This window comes from Vanacampus margaritifer, chromosome 14 (genome assembly GCF_051991255.1).
Source record: "Vanacampus margaritifer isolate UIUO_Vmar chromosome 14, RoL_Vmar_1.0, whole genome shotgun sequence".
NCBI classification, from domain to species: Eukaryota; Metazoa; Chordata; class Actinopteri; order Syngnathiformes; family Syngnathidae; genus Vanacampus; species Vanacampus margaritifer.
Genome location: NC_135445.1, coordinates 7,459,816 through 7,479,595, shown reverse-complemented (window position 1 = coordinate 7,479,595; position 19,780 = coordinate 7,459,816). Strand labels below are relative to the sequence as shown.

The 19,780-nt window shown below is 42.0% G+C and overlaps 2 protein-coding genes across 2 annotated transcripts; both read right to left on the bottom strand.

Moving 5' to 3' along the window:
* Positions 1-532: 532 nt before the first annotated feature.
* LOC144034293 (uncharacterized) lies at positions 533-11,340 on the bottom strand. The gene is made up of 29 exons (XM_077543012.1): positions 11,129-11,340; positions 10,804-11,052; positions 10,484-10,693; positions 10,165-10,413; positions 9,860-10,057; positions 9,523-9,789; positions 9,173-9,388; positions 8,793-8,975; positions 8,556-8,678; positions 8,071-8,226; positions 7,764-7,979; positions 7,475-7,704; positions 7,275-7,404; positions 6,957-7,150; positions 6,646-6,832; positions 6,167-6,382; positions 5,915-6,098; positions 5,638-5,839; positions 5,343-5,507; positions 4,906-5,121; positions 4,595-4,822; positions 3,589-3,723; positions 3,309-3,504; positions 3,081-3,206; positions 2,385-2,492; positions 1,445-1,681; positions 1,048-1,339; positions 850-946; positions 533-724 (listed from the first exon to the last, which is right to left on the bottom strand). Exons 1-29 carry the CDS (start codon positions 11,250-11,252, stop codon positions 677-679), a joined length of 5,382 nt encoding a protein of 1,793 aa, XP_077399138.1. The 5' UTR covers positions 11,253-11,340; the 3' UTR covers positions 533-676.
* Positions 11,275-18,615, bottom strand: LOC144034185 (uncharacterized). The gene is made up of 21 exons (XM_077542765.1): positions 18,490-18,615; positions 17,988-18,110; positions 17,525-17,773; positions 17,324-17,437; positions 17,113-17,232; positions 16,329-16,454; positions 16,048-16,251; positions 15,694-15,862; positions 15,422-15,590; positions 15,119-15,341; positions 14,901-15,020; positions 14,566-14,784; positions 14,160-14,465; positions 13,378-13,596; positions 13,133-13,279; positions 12,779-13,027; positions 12,512-12,706; positions 12,081-12,329; positions 11,802-12,011; positions 11,482-11,730; positions 11,275-11,285 (listed from the first exon to the last, which is right to left on the bottom strand). The coding sequence occupies exons 1-21, from the start codon at positions 18,581-18,583 to the stop codon at positions 11,275-11,277; spliced, it is 3,765 nt and encodes a 1,254-aa protein (XP_077398891.1). The 5' UTR covers positions 18,584-18,615.
* Positions 18,616-19,780: the final 1,165 nt, after the last annotated feature.

The following is a 19,780-nucleotide window of genomic DNA, read 5'->3' as shown; positions in this document are numbered from 1 at the left end:
TATGTGCCAGAAAAAGCAACAATTACTTTGCCAGTTTAGGATCACACGCGGGCATCTTGAATCAGGCCTTTGTCATCACTTTGGTAAGTTTTTTTCCGTCCAAAACAACTCTCCAACTTATGCAAATGAGTCGTTTACCTCTTCTGTAATAGCCTCAGGACTTCTGGTTTTTTTTTAAGACAGTGATACAGTTACACCTGGGGAATTTGTCACCAACTGCTTTGGGCATTTAATTTTTATGTTATTTACAGTTCTCAAATTGCTAACAGCAGTTTTTTTGTTTGGTTGTTTTTTTACACACCAATTTGACATTTGTACCCAAGTGTTTCCTTATCAGGATATTTTAAACAGTTGAATTGGCTATATGGACAATGTTCACATAAAAGACTCCGGTTTTCTAATCTCTCAATCTTCTCAATTACTTTTCTTCCTACGAAACACCATTTTTTAATTAGTATAAATGTAGACATTGTTTTCTAAACTGTACCATGCTCATTTGATTTGTCATAAAGTACAGGAGTAACTAAGAATATCAATCTTGATTTGTTTATTGTACAAAATAGTTATCAGCTTTGACACCAGTGATGCAATTATTTCGTGAAGTCTTGCCATATAAAACTAAAAAAAGTTGCATAGCTTTAATAACAGTCTATATCTGCCAGCAGATGTTTGACTGCTATGAAGCTAATGGGGCGTTCTTTAAGTCTGCTGAGGACTCAAGCTCCTGGAAGGAGAAGGAGAAAAAAAAAAAAGTCAATTTGGGGGGCAACAGCATATTAGACTTCGGTACTGGCATGAACTTCACTGCCCCCATTGATTAAATCTAGAAAGTTTCTCTCATAGTTTTACCTCACAGTCATCCTCCATATGTTCACACTGCAGCGCCATGTTTGACATCAAAGTTTCTTTGTCAGGTGATCTGCCTCTGATTGATGCCCAGGCTCTTCTGGATTAAGATAAGATGCAAAAATTTAACAAAAAAGCTACATCAAGGAAGGCAAAGATAGCTGTAACTCACAATTACATTTGACCAAAGTGTGTCCTTGCCTTTTTCCAAAAATGAAAGCGACCCCTAAGAACGCAGCAAACAGACAGAGGACCCCCAGGACCACGCCGACGTGGCTTCGCCGACTTTCCTTCTCTTGACAGAACGCTCCTTGGTAGCCAGCCATGCAACGACAGTGAATGACTTTGCCTTGAGCGGCACAGCTGCCATGGCCGTTGCAATGTTGCCGACCACATGAGGCGGTGTCCTTCGAGTTCTGAAGAGGTGCGAGTGGAGACTTGGGAAGATGGACATCGCTGATTTTGGTCCCCGAGGGGGCGTTCTTCTGTGGACCTAGACGAGTTCATAGTGCTTACATACTCTTGTTCAATCATTCGTTCCACAGAATGGCTGAATAAATCAGAGAAACCGTATTTAGACTGCAGCCCAATAACTCACAGTCCTGTTCGTCTGACTGGTCTTGGCAGTCCACACGTCCATCACAGAACTTGTTGCTGCTAAAACACTTGCTGCCATCGAGGCAAGCTTGCTCTCCTTTGGGACAAGGGTGCTCTGGTGCGCAGGATGTGGGACTGATGCTGTAAAATCCACGAGCACATTTGCACTTGCGGCCTCCGGGATAAGCCAGGCACAGATGCTCGCAATCGCCGTTATTGTTGGCGCACAAATTGGATCCTGTAGGTTGGAGGCAGATAACTACGTAAACCCCTTGCAGAAGGTTATGAATCAGGACCTCCTTTGTATTAAAAAAAAATAAAAGCACGTATTTTTACAATTTCTCAACACCAAGTTTTATTTATCCATTTAACTCTTTGACTGCCAAAAACGTTAAATAACGTTTAGTAAAATCCTATGGAGGAGTGCCAAAGACGTTAAAATACATTTTTTTCAAAACAGAGGTGAAACTAACCATTTTCTATTGTTGATTACTGAAAACGGAATAAGGTAGAAACAAACTTTTTCTTTTGATGAAAGATGAGAGTCCAATCTTTCATTTGGTAGTATGTGTGTTTCCATAGTCCAAACACATACATTTCTGTGGACCTTGAAAGAGCAGTCAAAAATGCTTAAATCGGCTGGCACCCACGGCATCCCTTTTCTGAAAACGTCTGGCAGTCAAAGAGTTAAGCATAAACATTTAATGGGTTGCTCTTCTGCACATTTCTCGTCGCCAAAATAACCCCATTAAACTCATTTTAGCACAACTGCACATCCTGCTAATAGATGAGCAAGCTATGAAGAAACATGACCAGGTTTCAGTTAGGTAGTCTTTGCTCTCTCCAATTCATTGTGCCATTTTGAGGGCATATAAGAGCTACTGCATGATTTCTGTGACTGTCCAGTTAACAGCTATTATGTATAGTAGAACACATCTTACCCGTCTGGCTGTCATTACTGTAAGCTTTGATTTCCACCAGGCTGGTTTTTGTCTCAAACCACAGCTGTTTCGGATGGAGGCCGTCGCTGAACCACATTTTGGTGACCTCTACACAGGTATGGAGGGGAAAAATAAAAACACATAAAAAAAAAAAAAAACTTGATGGAGCACACTTGAACAATCATACTTGTGTTAGTGTTCCCCTTTATAGATAGCTACAGGCATCAAATGTTTGAATATTTTAATTAATATTCAGTGTATGAATATTGAACGAGAAGGTAAAAGAAAAATGTTGAACTTATTAAAAAGAATTCATTTAGCAGAGGTGAAAAGGAAAGCGGTTTTACAAATGAGCCTCTGGGTGATTAGTAGTACATGAAAAGATCAACTTATCTGAATAATTCATTGCTGCATTAATCTGACGCCATCTACTGCCTGAAGCGGATGAAGACTGATGACGGGTAAATTTAGTTTAATGAATACCTAATCAGTGCTAGACTGCACCTGACATTGTATGGGCTAGTGTTTAAAAAAAATAAATTAAAAAAAGTTTTTAAAAATTACAGGATTGGCTGCCATTCCTTAAGTATGTTTTTTTTCTTGATGAACAAGGGTGATGTATGACCTCTGCCTACTGACAAGCATTGCATTAATCTGTTGCCCAATAATATATCATACAAAACTGTTCATTCTTACCCTTCTCCAGTGTTAGCCAGAGGAGCATATTCTCAGTATATGTGAAGGAAGTAATTACACCAGGTCCTGTTTCGTACTGTTTGTAGCCTGAGCCACCGACACCAATCGAGCAGATTAAGCCTTCAACTGGATATGGGGAAAAGAAAAAAAAGAAAGAAAGAAAAGTAAATCAACAACGGTAGCCAAAACATCGTCCAGGATACCGGTAGATACGGTTGAACTCAAAACCTGTGTCAGCCCAGTAGATTGTAGTTCCTTCATTGGCAAAGACCAGTGATGTGGGAATGACGGACTTTGTCCAAAGCACTGCTTTGTTTCGGCCATCCATCCAGGCACAGCTCACCTCAGCCTGGCTCTTACCGCCCACAAGGGCTGCGTAGCAAAGCCGACTTGATGGGGGATGCACTGCAATGGATGTTGTGCGCTGGAAGATCAAGCAATCTGTGAGTCCATTGCAATCGCGATTGATAGAAAAAAAAAAAAACAACTGTAAGAAGTAGCCTACAACCTTAAATTCTCCCTGCAGCAGGTAGGCAGTGAAGCCATCACGGCTGCTGGTTACGTGGAGATTAGGCCGTTTGGTGCTGCTCCAGTAGATGTTAGAGGTCACCCAGTCAACAGCCAGAGCCATGACAGAATCATCCTTGAGGATCGGAGAAAAAACTTTTGTTGAACTTCAGCCGCAACTATTAATGCCGAAACTCCAGTTTACAAAGTTTGCATCATTTAAAGTGCAGGGAGTAACAGTATAAAACAGGGAAGGTATTGTTGACATTATTAACATTTTCATTTTACCTGTTTTACATTTCATTATAGATGTGTTGATGAAGGTGTAATTATGTTAACCTGATATAACCTGTGTGAGTAATGCTTTTGACATTCTTGCTATCTTTTCTACTGTTTTCCCAGATATGAGAAAGTTAAAATGTTTCTATGTTTATCTAAGACAGTGGTGTCCAAACTCGGTCCTCGGGGGCCGGTAGTCCCGCAGGTTTTGGATATTTCTCTCCTCCAACACAGCTGAAGCTCATCAGCAAGCTCTACTAAGCCTGATAACAATCCTGTTGATTGAAACAGGTGCGTTGGAGCAGGGAAACCTCCAAAACCTGCGGCACTACCGGCCCCCGAGGACCGAGTTTGGACACCACTGATCTAAGAAGTCTAGTTGCTGTTCATCAGAAATCCGGTTGTCAAAAGTTTAAGGACGATCTAGTTTACTGGGAAAATGCAAACTCATTATGTGCCTCACGGGATGACAGAGGTGTTTCCTCATGTTTTGAATAAAGAGGCTGTGTGGGCAAAAGAAGACACACACATTGGATGACACTGCTTAGGTGGTATGCAATTGTGTGACCAGAGATCTCTGTAATAAATTCTCCTTGCAAGGACCCTCTTCACCAGAATCTGATCTTGGAATTATTTGAACACGCAAACGATTACAATTAATGGTAATTCCTTCAGTATTTATAAAAAAAATCGAAGAATCTCAAAACTTGCTTGATGTTTAAGCCTACCATTAGTTGTATAAGTCGCCCAGCTGGTGTCAGTCCCTGTCTGGACCTGGGTCCACTTAAGTTCAGCACATCTACAGTACCCTGTCCATCATCAGCCACATACAAGGATCTGGTTTGGAGCGCTACATCGAGTCCAGAGGCCTCAACAACTCCAGGAATAGCCAACACTCGACTGTTTGGCATATTTTTCAGACCGACTCCATCATGATGCAGGGACTTAAAGTAAACCTAAAGAGGGGGGGGGGGGGAGTAAAACAGAGTAGGATGAAAGGAACATTTAATAAAGACACCCAAGGAGAGTTGACTCTAACCTGATAGACTGTAGTGGTTGACAGAAGCAGGATGAAAGTAGATTCTAAAGGCAGAGAGCAGATGCGCTTGTCCTTAGAAAGTAGAAGCCCTTTTGGACAGCGGCAGACTGCTGCTGGCTGCATCACAGCATCGCCAGCTGTCAGAAGGCACAGGTGGGAGCACTGCAGCTGGTCACAAGGGTTGGATATGGCCGGCTGGGAGAGGGTATGCATCAGCTGGAGAGCAGAAACACATGTGAAATGCCACAATAAAGACCCCTTGAACATATTTTTATATATTTTATTCTTATTGTCTGAGAGGAAACAAATGAACCAAATTGTATTTCGTGATTACTATACTAAAGTGGCTTGTTCCCCATAAGAAATGCAAAGGAAAGCAGCAGTGAATATAGTAACACAGTAATCAATCTGTTCCAAATATAACAGTGATGACAAACCTTTAGCACAAAAGGCTGTCCTGGTCTTTTGAGAAGAACCTTCTGGTCTTTGCCAGTGTTCTTGTCGGCAGAGCGGATGGTTCTTCGCTTCGTATCGGACCAGAAAAGCCGGTCGTTGAACACTGCCACTGAGAAAGGGCTCGGAGTTTCAGCTAATTGGAGAATCTGGTAAGAGGGGTATTATTGTTCAATACCGGACTATATTGCCAAAAGCCAATTTCAAATCAAATCAAATCAATCATTACATTTTGTGTACATAAAGCATAGATAATCCTTGATATTGGATGCCATTCACCTTGACATCGTTGCCATTCAGAGAGGCCGAGCCAATGCAGCGTAGCTTCTCATCAGCCCAGTAAACGCGGTCGTCCAGGAAATCGTATGCCAAACTTACAGGCCAGCTCAAACTGCTGCTCACGACCACCTTCCTCTTTGATCCATCCATTCCTGAACGCTGGATCTGAGGGGTGCTGCCGATCTCAGACCACAACATCAACCTAGGAAAAATAAATAAATAAAAAGACAGTGACGACTTACAGTGGTAGTTAAACCTTCCCGACTGGGTACCTCACCCTTTGTGTGGTAGCAGCACCAGCGAGCGTGGCTGTTCAAGATCTTCAGCCAGTACCACTGTGAAATCCTGAGACTTTAGCGTTGTGTCACTGAGCCGCACTGCCCGAATTTGGCCCACGAGTCCATCCACCCAATACAGGTTCTTTCCTACCCAGTCCACCGCAATGAAATCTGACTTCACACCTGTAAATTAGATTTCATTTTAATTCTGGTCTACAGATTCATTTTGGTTTCTCAATTTGCAAGCGCACCTTTAATAAGTGTCCCTTTGTTGGTGGAGTCCTTTGTCATGTCAGCCCAGCGGATGCTCTGGTAGTCTGGACTGAGCCAGTAAACCCTTTGCTGAGCCCAGTGGTAATCCAACGAGAAGACCGGCCGGTTGGCAGAAGACAGAAGGCGCAAGGAGCCACTTTGAACTCCAAGAAGTAAAAGCTCTGATTGAACAGATGCCACGAGCAGTGGCTCATCTAAAATAAATAAAATACAATTAAATAAAAAATAAAAAAAGCAGACATATTTTATCTTTAGAACACATTCTAGTCCATAATTCTTGGTTTTTGTTCCAAAAAAAAATTACTTTTTTTTTTTTTACTAGTGATGGACAAATGAAGGTTTATTTTTGCATCACTAAATGTTGTCAAAATGAATCAAAGACCATTTTCCGCCTAAGGAACGCATTCATTTAAAATCATAACGTATTTTGTCCAAGTAATACCTCTTTATTACCTACCTTTGGTCTTACAGCTTTTGTTGTCGGGCTCCAGGTAGAAGCCAGGGTGGCATTGGCACGCGTAGGAACCGCGGGTGTTGAGGCAGGTATGTTTGCATGCTTCATGCTGCATTAAATTGCATTCGTTGGTGTCCACACAGGACACGGCCGAGGAATGTAGCGTGAAACCTTCTGCACAGTAACACCTCTGAAAATGAACATTTTGTCTCACTCACATGCGAGTTAGGGTATTTATGTAAATTGTGAAAAAAAAAAAAAAAAAAAAAAAAAAAACTGAAGAGACTTCTTTCTCCTTGCCCCGTTTTACTGACCGGTCCACTTGGAGTGCTGACACAGCTATGATCACAACGAGGAGCTGATGGACTGGAGCAGTTGCGCAGTGTGCATCCCACACCCTCATCTGAACTGTCAGCACAGTTGATAAACCCGTTGCACACCAGTCGCGGATCCACGCACTCACCGCTGCCACACTGGTAAAGGTGAGAAGGGCATTTTCTCTGTTTGCCTGTGGAAACAGACGCAGACATTAAAAGAGGTTCTTTGCATTGTGAAATAAGAGGCATTTAAAAGATGGCATGTGGTGGCTTCCTTGTCCAATCGTCAGCATTTTAAATGTTAAGCATTCATACATTTGTCCTCATCCACGCCATTGTGACAGTCAGTCTTCCCGTCACATCTCCAGGACATGGGGATGCATTGACTGCTGCTTCCACATTGCCACTGGTATTGCCTACATGGTGGTGGCTTCGTCACACAGTTCTAGGTGCAAAAAACATTTTTTTTTTATGTGACAAGGTTTATTTGAATATCCACTTGAAAACAGCCATACCTTTTCATCAGAGCCATCCTTGCAATCCTCCTCACCATCACACAGCCACTCACTCTGCAGGCACTCGTGACTGTGCGGGCATTGCAGCTGTGTGAGGCAGCGAGGCGGTCTCGAGCAGTCGGCCTCGTCGGAGCGGTCACTACAGTCTGCATATCCGTCACATCGCAGCGCCACCGACACACACTGACCGCTATTGCAGCGGAACTGCTCAACTTCACAGAAGGTCAAGCCTGCCGGGATGAAATCAGATTATCGGTATCCTTTTTTAAGAGTCCAACATGTCACTTACCACACTTTTTTTCATCCGAGCCATCAGCACAGTCTCTCTCGCCATCACACAGGAAAGTCTCTGGTATGCAGCGCGTTGCGTTATCACAATTGTGATGGCAGCCCAATAGTCGAGTTTCACAGTTCATTTCGTCAGAGCGGTCTTGACAGTCATACTGTCCGTCACACACCTGCTCAGGGTGGAGGCATCTGTTACCGTGATGACATTCAAACTCATCTGGGAAATGAGAAACAAACACTTACTGTATTTGTATCATGAATGATTGTGCTTTAATGTATTTTATAAAGACGGAGCTCAATGTACAAACCCGTTTTGCATTCAGCAGCACATCCCTCCTCATCTGATCCATCCCGACAGTCCTTCTCTCCGTCACACACGTGACTGTACATCACACACTCCAGACCGTCTTTACAAGCCTTGAAGCCGTTACGGCATTTTACAGGAACAGACTGGCCCCTGGAGGCTTAGAGAGAAATCATTTTAATGGGTTGGATTCAGATTGGTCGAATGGGACATAATGAATTACAGAAACAGACTATTGCTTGTATAGTTTGTCGATTTTCACAACAAAGTGCTTAAAATTTTATTTATTTTAATCACATGCTCATTTCTAAAATGTTATCTGTTCTGAATTTTGCCAAAATGTGACATTAACTCATCTTAACTGAGTACTGTTAATCTTTATACATTTTGACCCCCCCCCCTCCACCCCAAAAAAGTCTCCTTAAATCAGTGTGAAATTGTCTAATCTGAAAGTCTGAATAGGTAGTCATTTTCCAATTAGTATCTTACAAGATGAACCACGTTCAGGTGATTCGCACTTCTTCTCATCTGAGCCATCCAGACAGTGGGCACGACCGTCACACACGTACTTTGTGGCGATGCACTTTCTCCGATCACTGCACAAGAAATCAGCTAACATGGGGTAGAGGGGGGGGAGGTCAATGAGTAACAGAGAAATTGAGTATAAGTGAATTATTTTTGATATGTTTCACCGTTTCTGTCATTTATCACTTTACTCAGACTTACCTCTTCTTTTACACTTGAAAATACAGTCGCTCTCATCAAATGCATCTGGACAGTCCGTTTTTCCATCGCAAAACTGACTTTGAGAGATGCACAATGATGAACCTGGGCATAGAACTGAAGGCGTGATGCAAACTGAAGCAGAACTCCGGACCGGAGGTGTAATTGTTGATGTGGTCACTGCATCTGGAAAGAAGCAGCTGTTCAACTAATGAGAACTGGTTTATAATAATTAAGACATCTGCTAGCACCTAGTGTAACTAAAGGGAATCGTTCATCATAACTACTTTCTCACACACCACATAAAAACTAGTCTTGAAACTTGCAGAGCAGAAAACCGTGACCCATTTGAACCAATCCAGTTTTTCCACAAAACCACTTACCACAGCCGACCTCGTCTGTGCCATCAACGCAGTCTGGCTCTCCATCGCACAGGAATTTCTTTGGGATGCAGCGATGGCCGTCTGCACAGCGAAACTCGCAGCTATTAGTCCGTTCCCAGCAGTCCAGCTCATCAGAACGGTCGCTACACTGAGCCCTCCCATCGCAGACCTGATCCTCAGGGATGCACATCACCCCATGAGCGCACTGAAACTCACCTTTGACAGGAAGAAAGTAGGAACATTGAGAGGAAATGGAAAAGAAAATCTGTTAAATGGCCTCATGAATAAACCACAGACTAGATTTTCAGAACATATTCAAGAGATACAATTTCTCTAAAAAAAAATACAACCTTTTGCGCATATTTCCTGGCATCCTTCTTCATCAGATCCATCCAAACAATCTTTCTCTCCATCACATATGTGGCTGTACAGCACACATTCTGTGCGGTCCTTACAGAGATTTGTGCCCTTACGGCATTTCAAGACATCAGTTGTAGTTAAGCGAGGAACTACACTCCGACAGTACACCTCGTCCGAGCCATCATGGCAGTGAGCCCGGCCATCACACACTAGAGACTTTGAGACGCAGCTCCTACGATCCTTGCATAGAAAGTCATCTAGGGAGGCAGGAAAACATGATACATAATTTTTTTTTTTTTTTTTTGAATTTATAGCTTCGCTACTTACTCTTATAAGGGCATCTTTTCACACAGACTTCATCGGATCCATCAGGACAGTCTTTTGTTCCGTCACACATTTGTGTCGGGCGAATGCAAAGAATAGAATTAGGGCACAATACTGATGGGCTCGTACAGGAAGGCTTAATAAATGGCTTTGCAGATGTAGGCAATTCATTTAAGCCTGGACTGGAGGAAGTTAATATTTCTGCAGAATGTAAAAACAAATAAAGCATTTAGCATCCCATTTTAGCCCATCTTAGGCAAGTAAAATACTGAGAGAAATTTTTTTTTTCCTTTAAACTGTTGACATACCACAGTCATCTTCATCTGACCCATCCCGACAGTCTTTCTCGCCATCACAAAAATGGCTGTAGGGAACACATTCACTCCCATCCAGACATAACTTGAAGCCTACACGGCACTTGAGCATCTTTGGCCGGCTGACAGGTGGAGCTATTATCGGACAGTTGACCTCATCCGAGCTGTCGTGGCAATGAGCTCGGCCATCGCAAACCAGCTTCTTCACAACACAGCTCCGCTTGTCTTTGCAGAGGAAGTCCGCTGTGGGAGTAAAGAAAAGCAAATAAGCATGTGCAGAATGTGTTCAAATATCTAAAAGCATCCAACTTACATCTATTTGGGCATCGTTTCACACAATTTTTCTCATCAGAGCCATCAGGACAATGTTTTACACCATCACATATCTGTGTTTGGGGGATACATGAAGAATCCGAACACAGAAATGAAGGACTCGTGCATGACGGCTTGACGGGAGGTTGAGTATTGACGGGCAATGGAGGTTGATTTAAGTTTGGATGTTTCGGAGGAGTCATTGGAATGTCTGTAAATAATACAACTTTAAATCAGTTTTGATAGACAAAAAAACAAAAGCCTTCTAGATATTACATCTTTTATAACCATGACAACAGGAATCTCAACATGAAAGCTCACCACATCCTTCTTCATCTGAGCCATCGCCGCAATCCGACTCTCCGTCACACACGTGACTGAAGAGAACACATTCAGTGCCATCCCGACATAAGCTGGAGCCCATGAGACACTTCAAGGTTTTTGCTTGGCCGGCAGGGATTGAAACACTTGGGCAGCCAAATTCATCTGAGCCGTCGTGACAATGAGCACGGCCATCGCAGATGAGGCTCCTGGAGACACAGCTTCTTCTATCCTTGCACAAGAAGTCAGCTATGGAAAAAAGGAAAATACTGTATGACACAAAACAACAAGAGTGCTTTGTGGTTGAACCCCAAAACTAACTTACTCTTATAAGGGCATCTTTCCACACATTTCTCATCGGAGCCATCAGGGCAGTCTTTTGTTCCATCACACATTTGTGTCGGTTGAATGCAGACAAACGAATTTGGACAAAACATTGATGGGCTCATACAAGTTGGCTTGGGTGAAGGCTTATAAAAGGGCTGGGTGGGTGAGGGCAATTCGTTTGAGCCTGGAATGGAGAAAGATGCCGTTTCTGCAGAGTCTAGAAGTTGGGAAATACAACAGTTGTACAATATAATATTTAGTTTTCTGTCTTTGAAGTTTTAAAAAAAAAAAGTAATTCATTCACAGAGATAAAAATATAAGCAGACTAGTTTCTTTAAAAATTAAACATACCGCAGTCCTCTTCATCTGACCCATCCTGACAGTCTTTTTCCCCATCACACACATGGCTGTAGGGAACACACAGAGTCTGATCCAGGCATTGCCGGAAACCCAGACGACATTTTAGCACCTTATCCTGGCTGGCAGGAGGCGCCAATGTCGGACAGTCAACCTCATCTGAGCTGTCGTGACAATGAGCTCGGCCATCGCAGACCAGCTTCTTCACAACACAGCTCCGCCTGTCTTTGCAGAGGAAGTCCGCTGTGGGAAGAAAAAAAAAAGAAATTGTATAATATGCACATCTTTAAATAAAGTAAAAGCATCCAACTTACACTTATTTGGGCATCGTTTTACGCAAGTATTCTCATCAGATCCATCAGAACAATCTTTTTTGCCATCACATATCTGTGTTGGGGGGACGCAAGTAGAATCCGGACACATAAATGAAGGACTCGTGCATGACGGCTTGATGGGAGGTTGAGTAGCGACAGGCAATGGAGGTAGATTGAAGTGGGTGTTTTCCGGAGGCGTCGTTGTAGTATCTGTAAATATTAAATTGCTCATAAGTACAATATTAACAAAAAGTAGCTAGCACAGCAAAATATGCTCACCACATCCTTCTTCATCAGAGCCATCTGTGCAATCCAGCTCTCCATCACACACGTGATTGAAAAGAACACATTCGCTGCCATCTCGACACAATTGGGAGCCCTTGAAACACTTCAAGGCCTTTGCTTGGCCGGCGGGGATTGCAACACTTGGGCAGCCAACTTCATCGGAGCCATCGTGACAATGAGCACGGCCATCGCAGACGAGGCTCTTAGCGATGCAGCTCCTACGGTCCTTGCAGCGAAAATAGTCTGGGGTGAAAGAAAATTTTAAGTTAGCGGTTTTGTGTAAATTCTGTAGGATTCTTTTGTTAAGCGGAAATGCCAAATGAAGAAAATAAATGTAGTATAGAAAGAAACAGACACAGCCCACTAGTCCCAAGCAAACGAGTTAGAATTGCTCTAGCGACGGTACAACTGCATTTCTGACTTACTTTTAGAGGAACATCTCTTCACACAGTTATTTTCGTCAAAGCCGTCAGGACAGTCTTCCCGCCCGTCACAAAACTGCTTTGGGGAGATACAGAGGCGGACAGAAGCATGGGGGCAAAGGACAGATGGGCTGACGCAGGCAGGCAGAGCTGGGGCAGGACTGGCTGCATCAGCGGTTGGTGTCGGTGAGGTCACATCTAGACAAAGAATTTGGATTTAATTCCACCATACAGGTTTGAAGCCATTGGAATATATTTCAAGTTACTCACCGCATTGCTCTTCGTCCGACCCATCTTTACAGTCCCTCTCCCCATCACACACATGGTTGTACAACACACACTCCAAGCCATTCTTGCATGGTCTAGAGCCCTTTCGACACTTGAGGGCATTCTCCCGAGGCCCAAGTGAGGCAACAGCAGGGCAATCGACCTCATCTGAGCCATCGAAGCAATGAGAGCGGCCATCGCAGACCAGCGCTCTCGACACACAACTTCTCTGGTCCTTGCACTTAAAATCATCTAAGATCAGACAGAAGGGACATGACCACCAGAAACTGTTGAATTCAATTCTGGACAGCGCCTTTTAAGATTTGAACCATTAAGAGGAGCTGATTGAGAAGTCACCTTTGGATGGACATTTTTCAACGCAAAAACTTTCATCATCTCCATCAGGACAGTCCTTTTTGCCATCACACAGCTTGTTTTGAGGCAGGCAGATGGATGTGCCTTTGCATAGGATGGATGGTTTAGTGCAGATACCAGTAACCAGTACTATGGACACAAAATATTTCACCTTATGTATGACTATGCCTTCTAAATTTAAAGACTCAGATTTGTCAGTGAATGATAGCGAGCGTGTATAAGTGAACCTGCATGTACATCCCGGAGTGCTGCCACCACACTGACTACAGGACCCATCACTGCAACATCCTGGATGCGTTGCCCATCACGTCGGTCCCACAAGGTCATGACATCCTCTGACAGAGACAACAGGTAAGGCTCCAGGGCACCCATCACCGAGCCAGAAATTTTCCATCTTCTTGCCGCTTGGTGTTTTTTCCCTTGGAGGAGACTCATTGTCATCAAACCTTGGAAGTGCAAGAGAAACACAAGTATTAGTACGCAAAGTACTGTACAAAAAAAAAAAGGTACACTGGCCATTTATAATTTGTCACTAAATTGCCAGACCAATTAGACCATTTTAACTGTGTTGTCTTTAATTTGAAAATGATCTATTACAGTATAAAAACAAGGTTTATTGTCTTTGCAATCTGCCTTGGTGAATTGACTTCATGCATAGCTAGCATACAACATGGCATGTTATATACATTTTGCCGCCAATGTTTACTGAAATGTATGTCGTTGCAGTCAGGCGGAATCCTGGCATTTCCGAAAATATTTTTCAGGATGTAAAAAAAAAAAAAAAAAAAAGTCAGTGTTCTTTAAATTATTTAATACTCTATTTAAAGTTCAGTGGTATCCATTTGTGGGAAAAAATACAATTCGACCAAATTTAGACGTGGGTTTACGCCCATTAGTGCAAATATGGCGGAATGGTGAATTAAGCCTAATAGGCATTACAATAATAACAAAAATAATAATAGCTTGTTCTATAATTTTTTCCTTTACGTAAAAAACAACAACAACAAACCTGCCACGTTTGAGTTCCACAATAGACTGGCAGCTCTCAGGTCAAAGGCCATGTTCTCTATGACTCCTGCCCAGTGTAACAGCTCTTTGGCTTTTCCTCCCGTCAAGCTCATGGTGAAGATCTGCTCGCCCTCCAACCAGATGATTAGACCCCTCAGCCAGTCCAGGTAGAGGCTTCGAATCGCCTTCGTTGTGTGGTACAACGCCTTCTGGTAACGACTGTCTACTTCCACTGAGCCGATGTGGGTTTGGTCACATGACACCCAATACACGCTCCCACTCTTCTGGTCGACTTTAAGGCGACAAACTTGGAAAAGAAAAAAAGGATTGACGAGTTATACGACACCAGGCAAAATATGATTTTTTTTTGCATTGAGTTTTAAAAGCTGAAAAATAAAATCATTAACCTGACATGGTTGTAGGAATCCACTCAGTCTTGACGCGGGTTAGGCTGGTGCGTTGGATGTGGCCAGTTTGGTTGGCCCAGTACACCCAGTCTGTTTCCCAGTTCACATCAAATGACAGGATGCCCTTGTCAGTAGCAAAGATCTCAGTTTCCACGGACAGGTTGCCTTTAAACTCCAACAGGTTGATACTTTTAGAGGTAGCATACAGGAATTTTGGATCTGAAGAAAAAAAAAAATAAGAACACATTTGAACTGCCCTTAGTTTTCACTAAGTGATCATAGAATGCACTGTAAAGCAACGATTGTTATGTCAAAGTTGAACCTCAGGAACCTACATTGACATGTTCCATCAACCATCAGTACTTTGGAGTTGGGACAAGTACAGGTAAACCCCACAGGGTTGCTTTTAGTGAGCAGACAGATCTGGCATGGGGTCTTCACACATGCAGATGTGCCTAATTGTAAGGAGACATTTGATTTGGAAAAAAGGCAGACACTTTTCTTTTGCAAACAATGAGCAAACTGTAAAGAGGAAGACCAACTTCCAACTCACCCCTCGGCTGTTGCAGCTCATGATAAACAGTCAAAACTGGAAATGTGGACTTCCACAGAAACTTCCTCTGGTTATTTTGGTTCTGCAGCACCTGCCAGAGTCCTTTGTCATCCACCCAATAGAAGGAACTTGCAAACACAGCTAAGTTCAAAGCTGGTCTCTTGTTGAACAGTCCAGTGAATGCGTAGCGGCCGGTCCCATCTATTTTCATGGTCTCAATAGACTGATGGAAATAGTACAAGTTTGAGCAACTTTCTGGATGAGATGCAACGGTCTGATTTTTCGTTTTTTTTCCCATGTTACCATCTTGAAGTCACTGATCCAGTAGAGCCTCCTGGCGGCCACGTCTGTTGTGAGTCCGTGGGCTAATTGAGCCGTAAGCACTGCCAGAGAGATTCTGTCTGATCCATCCAGCCATGACCTCTCTATGGTCACCCTATCACCAGGGCCTGTGTTGATCCAAAACATCAAGCTGGCAGAACAAAGACAAAAACACTTTTATCTGGTGCATTGAAAAAATATATATTTAATGAACTCTGTAATTTGTGTTTTAAAAAAATGCGGATTATGCGCACCTCTCCACTGGTAGAATAACCAATTCTGACGGGCTGATTGATTTGCTCAAGAGAGCGGTGTAACTTTTTTCATCATCTGCTTGCACGTAGATTGATTCTGTCTTCTGATTTGTCCAGTAAAGGTTTCTGTTCAGCCAATCACAAGCTAGACCTTTGATTCCAGGCTCCCCTGTGTGAGCATTTTAAGGACATTAAAGAAGATCTGAATTAACACGAGTAAACAGAGAAATTACAATAATTTACAGCAATTTCACTAAAAAAAATTATATGGCTACAGTCATACCAAATAATCCTTTACCAATTCCAGAATTCATTTCAGATCAACATGAGATGAGAAGTACATGTGCCACAAACCAGTATAAATTGTCCAGCTGCGCTGCCCATCACTTTTATATATGACTCCCATATTGTCGGCCCAGTAGTAGTGGCCTCGGGCAATGTCATATGTCAGGGCCACCGGGTTGAACTTAAGAGGCTGGAGAACATCAAATCGTTGCGACTTCACAGTTAGCAGACCGACGGATGACCTCAGCAACGTCAACAGTCGGGTGAGATTACCTGAATGCGCACATATATTGGCAAAGTAAGTAGTGGTCAGTGAATCAATCATTGTTTTATATCATAAATAATATTACCTGTGGGCAGACAAACCAAGCCTTCATTCTGATTGAAGCCTTCTCTGCAGTGGCAAAAGTAAGATCCATCTGTATTGGTACAGTGATGCAGGCAAGGAGCAAAGGGAAGGGCACATTCATCCACATCTGTGGGCGCAGGGAGTAGTTTAGCAGTAAATTCGACAAATAATAGGCAGTAGCTCACCACAGCCAGCAGATGGTGCTGTGAAGAAAATGGTCACTGTACACAGTCATGCCTCGACATAAGCACACTTCACTTTTTGTGCAGTCACTGCCATACATATATGTATGTATTTTATGGCATCTTTTTTTTTTTTAACTATTTTTCTGGATTGTAGTTATTTTTTCTCCGTGGATTACTACAGAGAAATAAGCGCAAGTCAGGAGAAAAGAGCATCCAAACTTCAGGCTCATTCACAGTTAAAAGCTATAGAGACTAAAGTAAACACTACAAATACTTTAAAAAGTGATTTACTCAAATTATTTTCATGGGGGGGGATAGTTATTTTTAGTTAAATATCATGGCAAATAAAAAGCAGCTATTAGTCTTGCTGACCATTTGATAAGATGCTTTTCTTTTAACAAAGAGCAGCACAAAACACTATACAGGGGTTCATCAGTTCATGATTACATCATGACTTTATAAATTCAGGTTAAGTCACCACAGTAGGAACAGAACTCCTGGATTTGATTTTTTTTGTTTTACTTGAAATTTAACCTTATTGCCTGCATTCTTTCAATTCAACGACAACAAGAAAAAAAGTGAATGCAGAGAGTGCGTCACCTTTGCAGAGTGCCCCATTGATGGCGAGTTTATATCCAGGAGGGCACGTGCACATAGCACCCCATCGTTCATCCACACACGTGTGGCTACAACCACCATTATTCACAGAACAGGTCTGCCCTGCAAAGGACGAGTGACAAGCATTTGATGGCATCACATTAATGAAAAACTATTCACATTTCCCTTCATTTTATTTGAGAGCCAAACTTACCGCAGGTTACAGGCTCGTCGCTGCCATCTGAGCATTGGAACTCCCCATCACACATCTGGTCAGCAGAAAGACACACATCCTCTGCACACTGTAGGCCACCCTCACTGCACAATACTGGACAACAGAGGGAAAAGTGTGTCACATTTTAAACCATTTTAAAGAAAGTAGTAATTTCGCAATACAACATGAAAGCTCTCTCACCACAGCCCTCTTCATCAGAGTTATCCATGCAGTCGTTCTTTCCATCGCAGCGCAGCACTCCCGGTATACAAATATGGTTCCCACAAGACCAGTCTGAGTCCAAACAGCCGTTGGCGACCGGGCAGTTCTCCTCATCAGAGCCGGTTGGACACTGCTTCTGTCCATCACAGCGTGCAGATGCATCAACACAGCCGACAGAGCCCACGCATGGAAACTGACCGAGTGGACAGTTCAAGGAGCCAGGAGGAACTGAGGGAAATGAAAAGGATGGAATATGAGCAGCATTTTAATTGAAACTTTACTAAACTATATAATGTCTACATGTTTCATGAATATTTCAAATAAGAATGGCATGTGTATGTTAGTGTGCGCATGCTTTTTTATTTATTATTTTACAAGCTGCTGTCCAGAAGTCACTTTGGCCCAATACTGATGAGATTGAAATGTAGTAAGAGAAACCCACCAGTACAGTCCAGCTCATCAGAGCCATCCAGGCAGTCCCCTTCTCCATCACATCTCCATTTATTAGCAATGCAGCTTCCATCATCACATTGCCATTGACTTGGATGGCATTGGAAACTCTGCCCTGAAACATACATAAAATGTAATAACTAAAGATAGTTTGAGTGACATTAATTAACATATTGCCATGAAACAGCGTGGCTCAAGTTCAAATTCAACTTTTGGAGTGCAACCAATAGAAAATAGACAAGATTCCAAAACCCCGCAAAATATATGAGAACATCATTTTAAGTGATCAAATCTATAAGGAGAAAACGTCAAATTCTAATTAGCCACCATATTGGATCATCTTGTTTGGATGTCAAATTCAAATTAGCCGCCATTTTGGCTCATTTTTTTGTTTAGACGTGACGAGAATGGCACCTGAAAAGGCGGGCCAGCATAAAGAACGAACAGAAACAAACTAAACTTCAGAAACAAAAGCACGGGAAAAGTGTAGTTACCTGTGGATCGCGTTAAAATTGACAGGACAATCAAACAAATGAGCTGGCGTGACTTCATGTCGGACACGCGCGACTCATCTGGACTCATGTGCATCACCTGCAAGGACACCTTTAATGAAGGAGCAGCTGCACATGCGCACTACTGCACGCGGAAGTAAAACAGCGTTGGCTAATAAATTACGTATACGGCATACATGTTCTTATTGTCTACTGTACATAGTTAAAAAATAATACAATGGAAAATTGCAATATGTAGAATCATAATAATAATAATAATAATTTAACAGATTTTTTAAAACGCGTTTCTACATAATAGTAGTCTCTTAGTGATGAGTCAAGTCATTCAAACAGTGCATTTAAACTTACTTACTTAGATCGGGTTTGAATATCAAATTATTTAAAAGACATATCAAAACAAAGAGCATGTTTGATTTAGCCTCCATAAAGAACTTTCAAAGTGCAAGTACAATTGAAAAGCATATAAAGAGCCTTTTGTTTTATGCATCCCTTTCAAGAGCGATCGTTCAGATCGATTTATTGAAGAAAGACAAGTGCTAATTTAATAACTCTTTGATGCTGCTGTCAACTGCAATGCAGTTTTGGCGCTGTAAAACCTTTTGTTCAACTCCCGTGTATACGTATAAGCTTTAACGAATGCATTTCACTTATTCTTAAAAATAATAATATTAATAATAATAAAATAAAATAAAATATGATTTTTAAATGCCTTACTATGATGTATGCATTTCTATTCTACACGGCAAATAATACCACAATAAAATTTACATTTTGCTGTGAAAAAAACATCATGAATGCATGCGTGCAATGTTTAGAATGTTTTTTTCTTTATTGTTGTGCTACAAAAAAATAATCGTAATTGTCATAATCACAATAAACATACTATGATCCAGGCTCCAGCGCCCCCCGCGACCCTTGTGAGTAATAAGCGGTTAAGAAAATGGATGGATGGATAATATGATTCATTTTGCTGTTTTCAGTGCAGATCAATGGTTCAAATTGTTCAATACTGCTGCGCGTTTTTTTTAAACGTCAATAATTATTAACAATTACGTTTAAGTTGGTTGCAATTAAAATTCAATTTGCCATTGTTTATAACCCAAACTGATTCACGCTTACATTTAAATATAGGCCTAATCAAATTAATTCAATAATCTATAGGGCCCTTTCCTGTTTTCCAATAATATCGGTTTTACAATGAATGCGTAGATTTTTAAACAATAAGTTGGCCACGTTTAAATAAGTTATGTCGATGTTTTCATTCTGTTATGCC

What these genes read in the sequence shown, in the direction of transcription:
- LOC144034293 (XM_077543012.1), bottom strand. Translation starts at nt 11,252, where the DNA reads ATGAGCCCATCAATGTTTTGTCCAAATTCGTTTGTCTGCATTCAACCG. An exon ending in AATCTACTGGGCTGACACAG is followed by an intron (nt 3,207 to 3,308) that starts GTTTTGAGTTCA and finishes CCCCATATCCAG; the next exon opens with TTGAAGGCTTAATCTGCTCG. An exon ending in CCAGTCAGACGAACAGGACT is followed by an intron (nt 1,340 to 1,444) that starts GTGAGTTATTGG and finishes GAACTCGTCTAG; the next exon opens with GTCCACAGAAGAACGCCCCC.
- LOC144034185 (XM_077542765.1), bottom strand. Translation starts at nt 18,583, where the DNA reads ATGCACATGAGTCCAGATGAGTCGCGCGTGTCCGACATGAAGTCACGC. An exon ending in CTTGGTTTGTCTGCCCACAG is followed by an intron (nt 16,252 to 16,328) that starts GTAATATTATTT and finishes GTGCGCATTCAG; the next exon opens with GTAATCTCACCCGACTGTTG. An exon ending in CTCTGATGAAGAAGGATGTG is followed by an intron (nt 12,012 to 12,080) that starts GTGAGCATATTT and finishes TAATATTTACAG; the next exon opens with ATACTACAACGACGCCTCCG.